Source organism: Nerophis ophidion, linkage group LG23, assembly GCF_033978795.1.
Source record: "Nerophis ophidion isolate RoL-2023_Sa linkage group LG23, RoL_Noph_v1.0, whole genome shotgun sequence".
NCBI classification, from domain to species: domain Eukaryota; kingdom Metazoa; phylum Chordata; class Actinopteri; order Syngnathiformes; family Syngnathidae; genus Nerophis; species Nerophis ophidion.
This window is the reverse complement of record NC_084633.1, coordinates 29,998,609-30,014,022: the sequence shown is the minus strand read 5'-3', so window position 1 is coordinate 30,014,022 and position 15,414 is coordinate 29,998,609. Positions and strand designations below refer to the sequence as shown.

Here is a 15,414-nt window from a genome sequence, read left to right as displayed (position 1 = left end):
GTAACATATGGCAAAAGACCATGTGGATTTGTGTTGATCACACTTTTAAGTATTACCAGCACTGAAAACAGACTTTTACTTTATTAAAACTCATGGCATTAGGTGGTCTGCAATACATCTTACCAAAAAATATTTCATGACATAAATTATTTAAATGTTGTTGTGAAAGTAATTCAATATTAACTAGGAATTTGCTGTTATGAATGTTTCTCTTATTTGGGATAATGAGCAAGATGATCCCTCAAAGATTGCCGCCATGCCTGCCTACATTTTGTGGCTTAGGCTAAACCGCTTCTCGACATTTAAATAGGGTGCTTTTGAGCGTTTTGTTGTTTTTATATACTGTAGATAAACATACAAAAAATTGCTTTTTCTTGACGATACTTATCAAAAAAAAATTGTATTTTATACAACAACACACAATAAAAGTTTTTTTAATAAATGACCTTTAATTGATCTGGACATAAAAATACATTATTGATATTTATGGCATATAATATTCCCACAATGTCCTGTTGATGATTGACAAGAAAGTAAGACGCTGAGGATCAAACTGAACATCACAGAACTGGAACAAAAGTGACATCTTTGTATCTTCTCTAGTAGGAGTTCCACCCCTCTTGCACATCTGGAAGATGACATAAGCTCAAATGGTATTTTATTTACAGACAAAAAAAATGAGCAATAACAATACACATAAAGTATGCATGTACTGATGTGTAAATATTAATACCTTCATCTAAACTCCTCCTTCCCATGAGTCCCACGAACATCTCCCCTTTATTTCCTAATAAAGAGACATAGTGTGAGGAATAATATTTTAATTAAATAACAACTCGAATCATACTTTTCCTGTCCATATTCATGGGGTGAGATGTTCCTGAAATATGACAAAATAAGAAAAGTTTTTTTGATATAATTACAACAAAAATGCTGTTTGCTTGAAGTGCAGTAATTCTGTTTATGCTTACCTAAGCTCCTTCCCATCAGGCCGTGGAACTGCTGGGCTTTGGAGCGCTTGAGGAGGTCAACCAGACGGAGAGTGAGCTGTGTTTCTGATGGGGAGCCCTATACACACACACACACATACACACAATGAGATCGTTAATTTCCCCCTGACAAAACCAATCCTCTTGTACGGACAGAGAATTGATGAAGGAGCTGTCTGTGGTGCTGAATCTCAACAACATTGTGCAAATGAATTCAAAAGGCTTTGAAAATCCCCATTCTTTTGAATACTTCTGCATATTATTGCTCCATTGTCCGTGTTGTGTCCGTCTAAAAGTACACGTTGTACAGCAGGGACGTTTCATTAAATTGTACAAGGGGAAAGCTAAGGTCAGCTATTATTAGTCTTATTTTGAAAACCAGCATCCTTGGTAGTGGACATTTGTTTTTGGTCTATTTTTTTTGCAAGAGTTACACATGTCAGAAAAGAAAAAGGCCGTTATGTGTGGATCAAACGGCAACGCAAGGATCTTCCGATGTGTTAGTGGTCGAAGTTCCTTTATACAACAGGAACACTAATGTTTTGGGGGATTCGCAGCAAAAATGTTAAGTCTCCCAAGTTTTGAATTGAACTCGGTCTGATGTCATTCTCAGGCTGGATTTGGCCCCCGGACCACCAGTTGAATAGCCCTGCTGTGCAGGATGTCCCTTACGTCTGGAGAGATAAGCAAAATGCCTTTTAAATAAATACATGTATGTATAATTATATGATTATTATAAAAAAGTGTGTGCGTGTGTGTGTGTGCATGTGTGCATGTGTATATTTATGACATATATATATATATATATATATATATATATGTGTGTGTGTTTGTGTATGTATACATATATAATATATATTATAAAATATTGCATTTTTATATTTGTTGATGAAAAATATTGAAAAAATGTAATATATATACACATGTGTATATGTGTGTATATATGCCTGAATAAAATAATGTATTCATATATGTGTACTATAATTGCAAAATATATATATATATATATATAGATATATATATATATAATGTGTGTGTGTGTGTATGTATATATATGTATATATATATATATATATATATATATATATATATATATATATATATATATATATAAATATATACATACATGATGTCAAATATAATATAACATTTTATATGCTGATTATTTGTAGGTTTTTTGTAAATATTGTATAAATATATTAATATTAATAAAATATTAAAACTGGTACATTTCACTGCATATATATATATATATATATATACATATATATATATGTATATACATATATATAATTAACTAAAAACATATTAAGATTCTATATATTTAAATATATTATGTGTATATACATATGCCTGAATAAAAAAATGTATTCTGTATTCAGACATTTTATATTTGTTTAAAAAAATACATCATGTGTTGTCTTATTTTAACACTTATATAAGTATTTTAAAGTCATTTTGATAGTAGGCTAATATTTATAATATAGGGTTAAATCATCAAAAATGATTCCCGGGCGCGACTACCGCTGCTGCCCACTGCTCCCCTCACCTCCCAGGCGGTGAACAAGGGGATGGGTCAAATGCAGAGGACACATTTCACCACACCTAGTTTGTGTGAGACTATCATTGGTACTTTAACTTTGATAATAGACGCTTACATCATGTGTTGTCTTCATTATAACACTTATAACAGGACGGCGTGGCGCAGTGGGAGAGTGGCCGTGCGCAACCCGAGGGTCCCTGGTTCAAATCCCACCTAGTACCAAATTCGTCACGTCCGTTGTGTCCTGAGCAAAACGCTTCACCCTTGCTCCTGATGGGTGCTGGTTGGCGCCTTGCATGGCAGCTCCCTCCATCAGTGTGTGAATGTGTGTGTGAATGTGGAAGTAGTGTCAAAGCGCTTTGAGTACCTTGAAGGTAGAAAAGCGCTATACAAGTACAACCCATTTATCATTTATCATTTATTTATTCATATATTTTTATTCAAATTTTATATATATGTATAATATATATATATATTATACATATATATAAAATTTGATGTACTAACATTGCCATTATATTACAAAAATATATGAATACATATATATCAATTGTATATTACATTTGACATATATATATATATATATATATATATATATATATATATATATATATATATATATATATATATATGTCAAATGTAATATACAATTTTATATTATTTGTATGTGTATATGTTTTGTACATATATATATATATATATATTAATAATAAAATAGTAAAATGGGTACATTTAACTGTATGTATAATTTACATATATAAAGTTAGATAACAAATACTTAAATTATATGTTTACAATTTTATGTACTATTTTTTATGTATATATTTTTTATTATATATTTGCTTGCTTGTGCAGTTTATTTGTGTATTTTTTTAACTATTTGATTAAAATTACTTTTCAAATAATTGATTTATTGCTTTTTAATGAATCAATTATTTTGCACTTGTACATTATATTTTGTAGAATATTCTGTACATCCCCACGATCATCAATACTGTCACACTTTTTTTTTCATGCTTTCCTTTTATCACGTTCTGTGTAACATTTGTCAAAAGACCGCATGGATCACACTTTTAAGTATTCCCGTCACTTAAAACAGACACTTACTTAATTGCCTGGGATTAGGTGGTCTGCAATATATCTGACCAAACACCATTTGATGACATGCATCATTTTCAAAATGTACATTTAAACAAAGAAAATGTACATTGCTTGACTTTTGACACTTTTATGAAACTTTTAACTTAACTTGTACTAGCTATGCATAATGCATTTATGCATATTGATGAATAAAACTAATTTCCAGCCACGCTAAAAGATATTAACACTAAGGACATTTTTAATTTCTCAAATGTGAGGATGTGTATACATTCTCAGCAAACATTTTTTTCCTGCTATATTGACTAATTGCAACACACTTCTTGACAATAAAATGAGTCTTTACTGCACCTGCCAGTCATCCATGCTCCACGCTTCCATGTCGTCCTCGTGGCCAGACAGAGGACCTCCCAGAGTGCCCAGAGACCCTGCCAACACCAGCAGCAACAACACAGCTGCCAACCTCAGTGCTTCCATGCCCAGACGGTGGAAAAGTCAGCAGAAACGGCCCCGATTTGCAACAAAAAGACGCCGGTTTCTTGCAGGTCCAGAAGGAAGTTGCACATTTATAAACCCTCTCAGGCTCCACCCCTTACTCAGGCCGAGGGGACCGAGTCCTGCTGCTTTTTATGCCTTGGGTCTGTATGAGTCAGACATGACTGAGATCTGATCAAAGCCCAGCTGACAGATTTTTGTGCTTTGTTCATTTTTTATCATTATTCACTTTCAGCGTTTCCCTAATCATATAGAGCAGGGGTATCAATTTCAAATACAGAGTGGGCCAAAATTTTAAAGGGAACAAAGCTGCAGGCCAAGGTTGAACAAATTAACCTTTTAATAGGGAACCAAACAAGTTTTGCATTAAATATTGAAAAATAAAGGCTTATATAACTTTAGTGACATGCAACATCCAGTTTGAAATAATAATAATAATAATTTAAAAAATATCAATGGCATATCAAATAAAATTTAAATAAAAATGTTATGCCTTTTTTTGTATTTGCAATCTTCTGAGGTAAATATCAAATTTTTTCCACAGGCTAATAATACATTTGAAAATAAAATAACAATAATGAATGAACCAAACATTTAAGCCTTGAAGTAGCAAGATAAAATGCATGAATAAAACGTTAATTATTGGTCAGTTTACTTGAAGTTTCCCGGAAGAGTTAGTGCTGCAAGGGGTTCTGGGTATTTGTTCTGTTGTGTTACGGTGCGGATGTTCACCCGAAATGTGTTTGTCATTCTTGTTTGGTGTGGGTTCAGAGTGTTGCGCATATTTGTAACAGTGCTAAAGTTGTTTATACAGCCACCCTCAGTGTGACCTGTATGACTGTTAACCAAGTATGCCTTGCATTCACTTGTGCGCGCGTGTGTGTAAAAGCCCCAAATATTATGTGACACGCTGTTAGTATGGAGGAAAAGCGGACGTGACGACAGGTTGTAGAGAACGCTAAAGGCAGTGCCTTAAATGCACGCCCCCAATATAGTTGTCCAGGTGGAAATCAGTAGAAATTCGGGGGAATGGTTGCCCCGGGAGATTTCCGGGAGGGGCACTGAACTTCGGGAGTCTACCAGGAAAATTAGGAGGGTTGGCAAGTATGAGTATTAGCGGTGAATGCGGTGTTACAGCGGCACCGACGCTGTATAACACCGGCGGGCCAGCTCTAATGCTAAATTGATATTGCCTCAAGGGCCAAATTAAATTACAGGGCGGGCCAGATTTGGCCCGCGGGCCAGTGTTTGACACCCATGATATAGTGCATGGGCGTCAAACTCTGGCCCGTGGGCCAGTTTTGGCCCGTGGTGTAATTTCATTTGGCCCTTGAGGCAATATATTAACACTATATATGGCCCACCGGTATTACACAACGGCGGTGCCGCTGTAACACCGCATTCACCGCTAATACTCATACTTGCCAACTCTCCCAATTTTCCCGGGAGACTCCCAAATTTCAGTGCCTCTCCCGAAAATCTCCAGGGAATTTGATTGATTGATTGATACTTTTATTAGTAGATTGCACAGTTCAGTACATATTCTGTACAATTGACCACTAAATGGTAACACCCGAATAAGTTTTTCAACTTGTTTAAGTCGGGGTCCACGTTAGTCAATTCATTGAGCAACCATTCTCCCGGATTTCTCCCGATTTCCACCCAGACAACAATATTTAGGGTGTGCCTTAAAGGCACTGCCTTTAGCGTCCTCTACAACCTTGCGTCACATCCGCTTTTCCTCCACAGAAACAGCATAGTCACATAATATATATGGCTTTTACACACACACACACACACACACACACACACACACACAAGTAAATGCAAAGCATACTTGGTCAACAGCCATACAGGTCACACTGAGGGTAGGCGTATAAACAACTTTAACACTGTTACAAATATGCGCCACACTGTGAACCCACACCAATCAAGAATGACAAACACATTCCGGGAGAACATCCGCACCGTAACACAACAGAACAACTACCCAGAACCCCTTGCAGCCATACTTGCCAACCTTGAGACCTCCGAATTTGGGAGATGGGGGGGTTGAGGTGGGCAGGGTTGGGGGTATGGGCAGGGTTTGGTGGTACCGGGGGGAGGTGGGTGTGTATTGTAGCGTCCTGGAAGGGTTAGTGCTGCAAGGGGTTCTGGGCATTTCTTCTACTGTGTTACGGTGCGGATGTTCACCCGAAATGTGTTTGTCATTCTTGTTTGGGTTCACAGTGTGGCGCATTTTTGTAACAGTGTTAAAGTTGTTTATACGTCCACCCTCAGTGTGACCTGTATGGCTGTTGACCATTCCATAATTAAATTATGGAATGGATTAAGCAAGGAAATCAAACAAAGCACAAATGTGATTCAGTTTAAGAAACTGTTTTAAACTCCAAGTGTTCACAAAGTACAAAGAAATTGAATTAAAATAAACATCTTGGAAAAATAAACAATCATTCATCTAGGGAAACCATAAATGATTAACAATTTATTTTTAAGACCTTAAATTAGTGTGTATATCTAATATTTATGTCTTTAGTACCTGAATATTAATTTATTTATTTACTCATTTATTTATTCACTGTTCTGTTACAGAGAACGAAAAAATGGGATAAAACTGCTATGATACGAAAAGGGGTAGGATTAAATAAGCTCTGCTTCTTCCTACTCATTTTTTGTAATCAAAAAAGTCTTGCTTGCACTTCGCCTGCCATCTCTGCATTCTGGCGTCGAGATCGACACAACACTTGAAACGTTTAGCATATCAGAACGGAATTAAATTATGGATTGGATTAAGCAAGGAAATCAAACAAAGCACTATTATGATTCAGTTTAAGAAACTATTTTGAATGCCAGTGTTCACAATTTACAAAAAAAAAGAATTAAGATAAAAATCTTGGAAAAAGAAAACAATCTCATTCATCTAGGGCATGGGTGTCAAACTCTGGCCTGCCGAGTAATTTAATTTGGCCCTTGACGCAATATCAATTTAGCATTAGAGCTGGCCCGCCGGTGTTATACAGCGTCGGTGCCGCTGTAACACCGCATTCACCGCTAATACTCATACTCGTCAACCCTCCTAATTTTCCTGGTAGACTCCCGAAGTTCAGTGCCCCTCCCGAAAATCTCCCGGGGCAACCATTCTCCAGAATTTCTACCGATTTCCACCTGGACAACTATATTGGGGGCGTGCATTTAAGGCACTGCCTTTAGCGTTCTCTACAACCTGTCGTCACGTCCGCTTTTCCTCCATACTAACAGCGCGTCACATAATAATTGTGGCTTCCACACACACACACACACACACAAGTGAATGCAAGGCATACTTGGTCAACAGCCATATAGGTCACACTAAGGGTGGCCGTATAAACAACTTTAGCACTGTTACAAATATGTGCCACACTATGAACCCACACCAAACAAGAATGACAAACACATTTCGGGTGAACATCTGCACCGTAACACAACAGAACAAATACCCAGCAAACTGACATGCATTTTCTCTTGCTACTTCAAGGCTTGAATGTTTGGTTCATTCATTATTGTTATTTTATTTTCAAATTTATTATTAGCCTGTGGAAAAAATGTGATATTTACCTCAGAAGATTGCAAATAGAAAAAAAGGCATAACATTTTTATTTAAATTTTATTTCATATTCCATTGATATTTTTTTAATCATTATTATTATTATTTGAAACTGGATTTTGCATGTCACTAAAGTTATATAAGCCTCGCTTGTTCAATATTTAATGCAAAACTTGTTTGGGTCCCTATTGCAAGGTTCAGTTGTTCAACCTTGGCCCGTGGCTTTGTTCCGTTTAAAATTTTGGCCCACTGTATTTGAGTTTGACACCCCTGATCTAGGGAAACCATAAATGATTAACAATTTGTTTATGGGAACTTAAATTAGTGAGTATGTCTAATATTTATGTGTTCAATATTTGAATACTAAATTATTTACTCATTTATTTATTCACGGTTCTGTTACAAAAAAACGGGATAAAACTGCTATGAAACGAAAACGGGTAGAATCAAATAAGCTCTGTTTCTTCCTTCTCCTTTTTTGTAATCAAATATGTCATACCTGCACTTCGCCTGCCATCTCTGCATTCTGCAATCTCTTTCATGTAGGGAAACTATAAATTATTAAAAATGTGTTTATCATTTAAATTAGTGGGTATATGTCACACATTTTTATGTTTAATATTTGTTTACTTTCATTAATTTATTCACTGCTCTGTTACAAACAGAACGAAAAAATAGGAAAGAACTGATACGATACCAAAAGGTGGAGGATTAAAAAAGCTCTGCTTCTTCTTACTCCTTTTCGGACGTGCTGTAATGAAACAATGTGATGCATTACACCGTAATTGTATAGTGTGCGCGTTTGAAGTAAACCATAACTGAAACTGATAGTCAACCATGACGCGTTCCAAGCTCTGCTACACCAGAACAATAACAAGTTCAGAACAGTATAGAATAAAGAAGAGAACAATTTATTTTCATCAAACATGAGAGTGTGACAAAATTAGACGAACAATAAATAACGTCAAACAGCAAGCAACAGTGAAAAACTTTAAGCTATTGGGACAAATTTGATATCCTAAAGACCGAAAGGTAAAAACTATTTTCAACAGTTTGTCCTGTATTTTGTGAGCAAGCAAGTTGAATAAGTGCTGACCAGGGTGAGAGCTGTCTGCCATGATTTGACTTCTCCTCTGTCCTGGTCTCCCTCCGGCATTAGAATGGTGGTCCAATAAATTGATACCTGCATACATATTTGGCACATTGAATGTGATAGAGCGGCCGTGCTAGCTACTTGGGGGTTCCAGGTTTGATCCCCGCTTCTGCCATCCTAGTCACTGCTGCAGGTCCCTTTTGAGAGGTGGGCTCAAGATAATAAAAAATGGTAAAAAGTGGGTTAATACTTGTATAGCGCTTTTCTACCTTCAAGGTACTCAAAGCGCTTTGACACTACTTTCACATTCACCCATTCATACACTGATGGCGGGAGCTGCCTTGCAAGGCCCTAACCACAACCCATCAGGAGCAAGGGTGAAGTGTCTTGCTCAAGGACACAACGGACATGACGAGGTTGGTAGAAGGTGGGGATCGAACCAGGAACTCTCAGGTTGCTAGCACGACCAGTCTCCCAACAGCGCCACGCCGGGTACAGCTTTCAACCCTCTCAACTTCTTCTCCACTGATGAAGAGGGTGGTGTTTTCAGTACTTGTGGATTTCCTGAAGTCCAATTGATTCTTTTTCAGATCTAGGTAATTAATTTCAGACCATTTCCTGAAATGACGAACCTCTTCCCCCACGACAGGGCGAAACCATCCTTGCCCAGGCACACTCACGTGCTTTTGGAGGATAAATATTTTGGGGTTTTGGCACCAGCCGCTAGACTAGATTTGATCAATCAAAGTCTATGTGCATGAACTGATGAAGTCTACTTGGATGAGAGGCGAAACGTCTTCTGAGACAAACCGAACAGTGCATTTGTGATCGATTGACTGCCCTGAGTTTACCATGAACTGAATTAATGAGAACATCCATAGACCTCTTCCCCTGTAGGCTGGTTTGTTGTTGTTACCGCTCAGTCCGACATGGGCTCAAGAACATTAATAAAAACCACTGTCAGTAACTACAGGTCGTCGCTACATCTCTAAGTGCAAGTTAAAACTCTGCAATGCAAAGCGAAAGCCATTTATCAACAACACCCAGAAACGCCACCGGTTTCACTGGGCCCGAGCTCATCTAAAATGGATTGATGCAACGTGGAAAAATGTTCTGTGGTCTGACGAGTTCACATTACCAAATTGTTTTTGGAAACTGTGGACGTCTTGTCTTCCGGACCAAAGAGGAAAAGAACCATAGGTGCAAAGTTCAAAAGCCAGCATCTGTGATGGTATGTGGGTGTATTAGTGCCAAAGGCTTGGGTAACGTACACATCTTCGAAGACACCATTTCTACTAAAAGGTACATGCAGGTTTTGGAGCAAAATATGTTACCATCCAAACAACGTCTTTTTCTACCTACCAACCGATCTACATATCTACCGATCGACCAATCGACTGACCTACCTTTTCTATCTACCGACAGCACCTACATGATCTATACACTATCGATTGCTCAACTGGCCGACCTACAGTACCTACCTACCTACCAGGACGGCGTGGTGCAGTGGAAGAGTGGCCGTGCGCAACCCGAGGGTCCCTGGTTCTATCCCCACCTAGTACCAACCTCGTCACGTCCGTTGTGTCCTGAGCAAGACACTTCACCCTTGCTCCTGATGGGTGCTGGTTAGCGCCTTGCATGGCAGCTCCCTCCATCAGTGTGTGAATGTGTGTGTGAATGGGTAAATGTGGAAGTAGTGTCAAAGCGCTTTGAGTACCTTGAAGGTAGAAAAGCGCTATACAAGTACAACCCATTTACCATTTATTTATTTACCTACCTACTTAGTCTACCTCGTTTCCTATCTACCTACCTACCGATCTACATATCTGTTGATTGATTAATCGACCGACCTATCTTCCTATTGACCTACCTTCCTATCTACTTATATATTGCTCTATCAATCTACTGACCAACCTAGTACTTACCTACCATTCTACCCTCCTACTCACCTCCCTTATCATTTATCCACCGATCTACATATCTATCGATGGATCATCCAACCAATTGAATGACCTACGGACCATCTACCTACTATCCCTTCCTATCTACCCACCTACAAATCTATTGTACATATCTATCAGTTGACCAATCAACTCACCTAACTCTCTATCTATTGATCTATCAATCAACTGACCATCCTACAGCACCTACCTACCTACCTACCTAATTAGATATCTATCAATTGATCGTCCAAACAAATGACTGACTTACTGATCCATTTACTTACCTACCTTACTTGCTAACTACCTACCGATCTACATTTCTATTGAAGGACCAACCAACAAACCTACAGTATCTACCAATCGACGTACTTACCTATCTTTCAATATAGATATCTACCGATAAATATCATCCGACCAAATGACCAACCAACCAACCTGTACCCACCTACCCAACGATCTTCCATATATCTATCTATCTGCCTGTCTGTCCGTCTAAATTGAATCCAGTCCGATGCAATGTTACTTCTGCGTAAAGAAAGAACACCAGTACAGTGACGAACGAGAACGCCCGCACTGCTCTCACACGGCTCATCGAGGCAAAGCTAACAAGTCATTACCTCAGTTGTGTTTAGCCGTTGTACCGTAATGACCAAGCAGCTGACATCATTATTCACAAGAATATTCATGCTGACAAAAGATGTCAGCCACATGATTTAATGTTATATCTCGGTGCATGGCGTGTCAAGCTACCATGAAAATAAGAGGGACATTTTTAACCAAAACAATGCATGCTAAGTCGCTTTGATACATTTCTCAGATGGGAATTCAAATTCTTAAAACCACCACCCTCACGTCCATTAAAAACATCCAATCTTAACCAACAGTTTACAGCAGGTTGTAACATCCAGTTGTTGTTTTCCAACATGTTGTTCCCCATTTGATTGAGATAGAAAAAAGCCACTACACTTGCTCTCATGCTATGAAATGTCTCCCTGATGACACAACCTTATCTATTTTATCACGTGCATATGACAACGTGTGCACCATACACACGGCATTACATTTCGCTATATGCGACTTCTGAAATCATGCACCCCGTCAGGTGATGAAAGTTTCCAGCGTGCAAAGACTTGAAATGAAATCACTCAATCATGTGCTGCTGAGATGTTTGTCTTTGCTGGAGATTTTGTGCATGTGGTATTGAGAGGGCAGTGATAAACTGTATAAATAAGTAAGTACAGTCTAGTAATATTTGCAGTTCACTTGAGTGGGAGAATTTACTGTGGCACATCTTTGCAACACAAATAAATACTGTCATTAAACTTGCTTGCTAACGCTATATGTATTTGTAAGTGTATATATATATATATATATATATATATATATATATATATATGTATATATATATGTGTGTGTGTGTGTGTGCGCATATGTGTCATATGATATTACTAAGTGATTTGACTATTTTTCAATTGTACTGTGTTTATAAATGTATTTTCTGTAAACACTCCTTTAGTATATTTTCTTAGGTAAAAATCGCACAAAAGCCTGAGATGAGGCTGCACGAGCAGAGGCTTTACTCTAAATTTAATGTTTGCAGAAATGTTAAATATATATCAGGACTTTCTACATACTGTGTAATGTTTTTTTATGTAAGTGTGACATTAATATTCTTGCAAATCGGACAATATACTGCAGATATATATATATATGTATATATATATATATATATATATATATATATATATATATATATACATATATATATATATACATATATATATGCACATATATACATATATGCACATACATATCATTATATGTATATATATATATATATATATATATATATGTATACACATATATATATATATATATATGCACATACATATCATTATATGTATATATATATATATATATATATAGATATGTGCATATGTGTCATATGATATTGCTAAGTGATTTGACTATTTTTCAATTGTACTTTGTTTATAAATGTATTTTCTGTAAACACTCCTTTAGTATATTTTCTTTAGTAAAAATCGCACAAAAACCTGAGATGAGGCTGAACGAGCAGAGGCTTCACTCTAAATGTAATGTTTGCAGAAATATTAAATATATCAGGACTTTTTACATACTGTGTAATGTTTTTTTATGTAAGTGTGATTAGATGCACGAGTGACTGGACCCTACACTCTTCCACAAGTGGGTCAAAAATGACCCATGTTAGAATCAACGTGTTTTCATGCCATTTGTTGTCATTTTGGTGAAGAATAATCACTTGTATAATATTTTGTAATATATTTAGGACCACACAAGAATGATTTCATGTTTGAAATATCTTTATTCTTCAATTTTCTTCTTCACAATTTAAAACAAAATTACCCAGAACAGCAATAGAAAAAATGTGAACATCCATTGTGTGTGCGTGTGTGTATGTATGTCCAGTCATTGACAGTTCTTCTTTCTTTTCCCTGTTTTGCCTGGTCTCATCATTGTATGCAGTTCAGACAAACTACCTGTTTCTGGTTGTGATCATTGCAAACAGGTACATTGCATTTCCCACAACTGTTGTTAACTTTGCGATCTTTGTTACTTGGGCAGATCTGACACCTCTTTCTCTTTGGTTGGCCCTGTCTGCTTCTCACCTGTGGCTGGATTTTGGCTTTTGTCACCCCACACCTTTCCATTGCTTCAATAATCGGGGTTTGCAGTTGGGGGCAGCCTTCCAGTCGACTCCTCATGTGTGGGGTGACAAGCTCCTTTGACAGCTCTTTGAGGAAGATCCGTCGTGCATTGGTGATGCCGCTCTTGAAATCTGGGTGCTGAGCCGTGAAAAAGGTGTAGGAATTCAGGGTGGCGATGTCAATTATGTTGTACCACAACACCATGGGCCACCTCTGTGTTTGGCGCTTGCAGGTGTAGGTTCCAACCATCTGGTCAGTGGTGTCTACACCTCCTTTCGTCTTGTTGTAAAATGTGATCACTTCTGGTTTTTTCTTTCTGCTATTTTCATCCACTACTTTGTCGTGGTGCATCGTGCTCAGGAGCACAACAGTTTTTGCTTTCTTTCTGACATAGCTGACCATGGTAAGGCTGTTGTTGAATCCAAACTCTGTGCTGTGAACCTCCCTGGACTTGGAAGGCTTCATCAGAGGAGGGATGTCTGGCTTGTTCATACGTAGAGTCCCCACAATAGTGAGATCCTTCTCTAGAAGATGCTGTGCAAGAGGCACACTGGTGAAAAAGTTATCCATTGTGATGTTGCGACCTGTGTTTCTAAATCTACCACACAACTGCTTGACAATGTTTTCCCCCAGATTCTTCTGAACCTCTTCACCTGGTTGTCTCCCTGTGTAAACTATACCATCTATTGCATAGGGGATGCGTGCATCACAAACCCAGAAGATCTTTAGGCCGTACTTGGCGGGCTTGCTTGGCATGTACTGTAAGAACTTGCACCTACCCCTGAATGGCACAAGCTGTTCGTCCACAGTGACACAATCACTGGGGATGAATCGCTGTCTGCAGTTGACCAGGAACTGGTCCCAGACATAGCGGAAGGCTGCCATATGGTCTGTTTCCAGTTGGAAGGCTCTGGTCCTCTTATCATCGAAGCGCAAGGTACGGCGAATGTCTTCAAATCTTCCAACAGCCATAGTGGCCTTGTACATGGGATTATGTAGAGGACTCCCAAAAAGCTCACGGACTGAAACATCCCAGTTCTTCTCACTTCCTGCAAGCAGGGTCAATCCAATGAAGGCCATGAATTCATCTTTAGTGACATTTGTCCATTCTTTTCTTCTAGCTGTTGCTACTCTCCGTCCTTCCAAGTTTGTGCACTTCATCACCTCTTGTATTATATCATCAGTGATAAAGAGCTCCCATGCATCTTTTGGTGAGACAGTGGTGCTAAGCCCTTCTGCAGGCCCTGACCGACTTCTGATGATATTGTGGCTCTGTGTTCTACCCTGGGTGGGAGGTAACTCGCTCCAGTAAGAGCCCTTCCGACTCATTCTGTTGGACATGATATTTTCTTCTTCAGAGGACACCGAAGGGGAATCTTCTGAGTCAGATTGATCCTGTTCAGTTGGATTTCCAGGTGGACGACTGCCACTGCCACCTGGACAATAGTCTGGGTCCTCATCATCAGAAATTTCAGACTCTGAGTCCAACCCCGTTACTGCCTCTCCATCATCCAGCATCTGTAGGACCATTTCAACTGTGTATCTAGCAGCCATGACACCTTGATGAAGAAACATGAGAGTAATGTTTTCAATAGATCAATATGTAGCACTCACTTACACACACATACACACTAAATACCATATAGTAATGCTAGCTAGCTAGTGTTAGCTAGTTGTAAAGTAGGCTAATTTATTGATGAATAATACTAACACTCTTTCACACACACAAACACAATACAAATAGTAATGTTAGCTAACTTAGTTAGCTAGCTAGTGTTAGCTAGTTGTAAAGTAGGTTAATTTATTGATGAATAATACAAACACACTCACACGCACAAACACAATACAAATAGTAATGTTAGCTGACTTAGTTAGCTAGCTAGTTTTAGCTAGTTATAAACAAGGCTAATCCGTTGATAAATAAAAGCAGTGAATAAGTCATGAAAAACACACACACACAATAATATATGACAATAATACTTA

At 37.9% G+C, this 15,414-nt stretch overlaps 2 protein-coding genes across 2 annotated transcripts; both read right to left on the bottom strand.

Annotated features, from left to right (window-relative positions):
• Positions 1-435: 435 nt before the first annotated feature.
• Positions 436-4,238, bottom strand: LOC133541526 (protachykinin-1-like). Its single transcript, XM_061884978.1, has 5 exons — positions 3,982-4,238; positions 972-1,068; positions 848-880; positions 734-787; positions 436-628 (listed from the first exon to the last, which is right to left on the bottom strand). The coding sequence occupies exons 1-5, from the start codon at positions 4,105-4,107 to the stop codon at positions 600-602; spliced, it is 339 nt and encodes a 112-aa protein (XP_061740962.1). The 5' UTR covers positions 4,108-4,238; the 3' UTR covers positions 436-599.
• Positions 4,239-13,236: 8,998 nt separating this feature from the next.
• LOC133541813 (piggyBac transposable element-derived protein 4-like) lies at positions 13,237-14,985 on the bottom strand. Its single transcript, XM_061885425.1, has one exon. The coding sequence runs from the start codon at positions 14,983-14,985 to the stop codon at positions 13,237-13,239; it is 1,749 nt and encodes a 582-aa protein (XP_061741409.1).
• Positions 14,986-15,414: the final 429 nt, after the last annotated feature.

What these genes read in the sequence shown, in the direction of transcription:
- LOC133541813 (XM_061885425.1), bottom strand. Translation starts at nt 14,985, where the DNA reads ATGGCTGCTAGATACACAGTTGAAATGGTCCTACAGATGCTGGATGAT.
- LOC133541526 (XM_061884978.1), bottom strand. Translation starts at nt 4,107, where the DNA reads ATGGAAGCACTGAGGTTGGCAGCTGTGTTGTTGCTGCTGGTGTTGGCA. An exon ending in CCTGATGGGAAGGAGCTTAG is followed by an intron (nt 881 to 971) that starts GTAAGCATAAAC and finishes GTCATATTTCAG; the next exon opens with GAACATCTCACCCCATGAAT. An exon ending in CATGAATATGGACAGGAAAA is followed by an intron (nt 788 to 847) that starts GTATGATTCGAG and finishes TCTCTTTATTAG; the next exon opens with GAAATAAAGGGGAGATGTTC.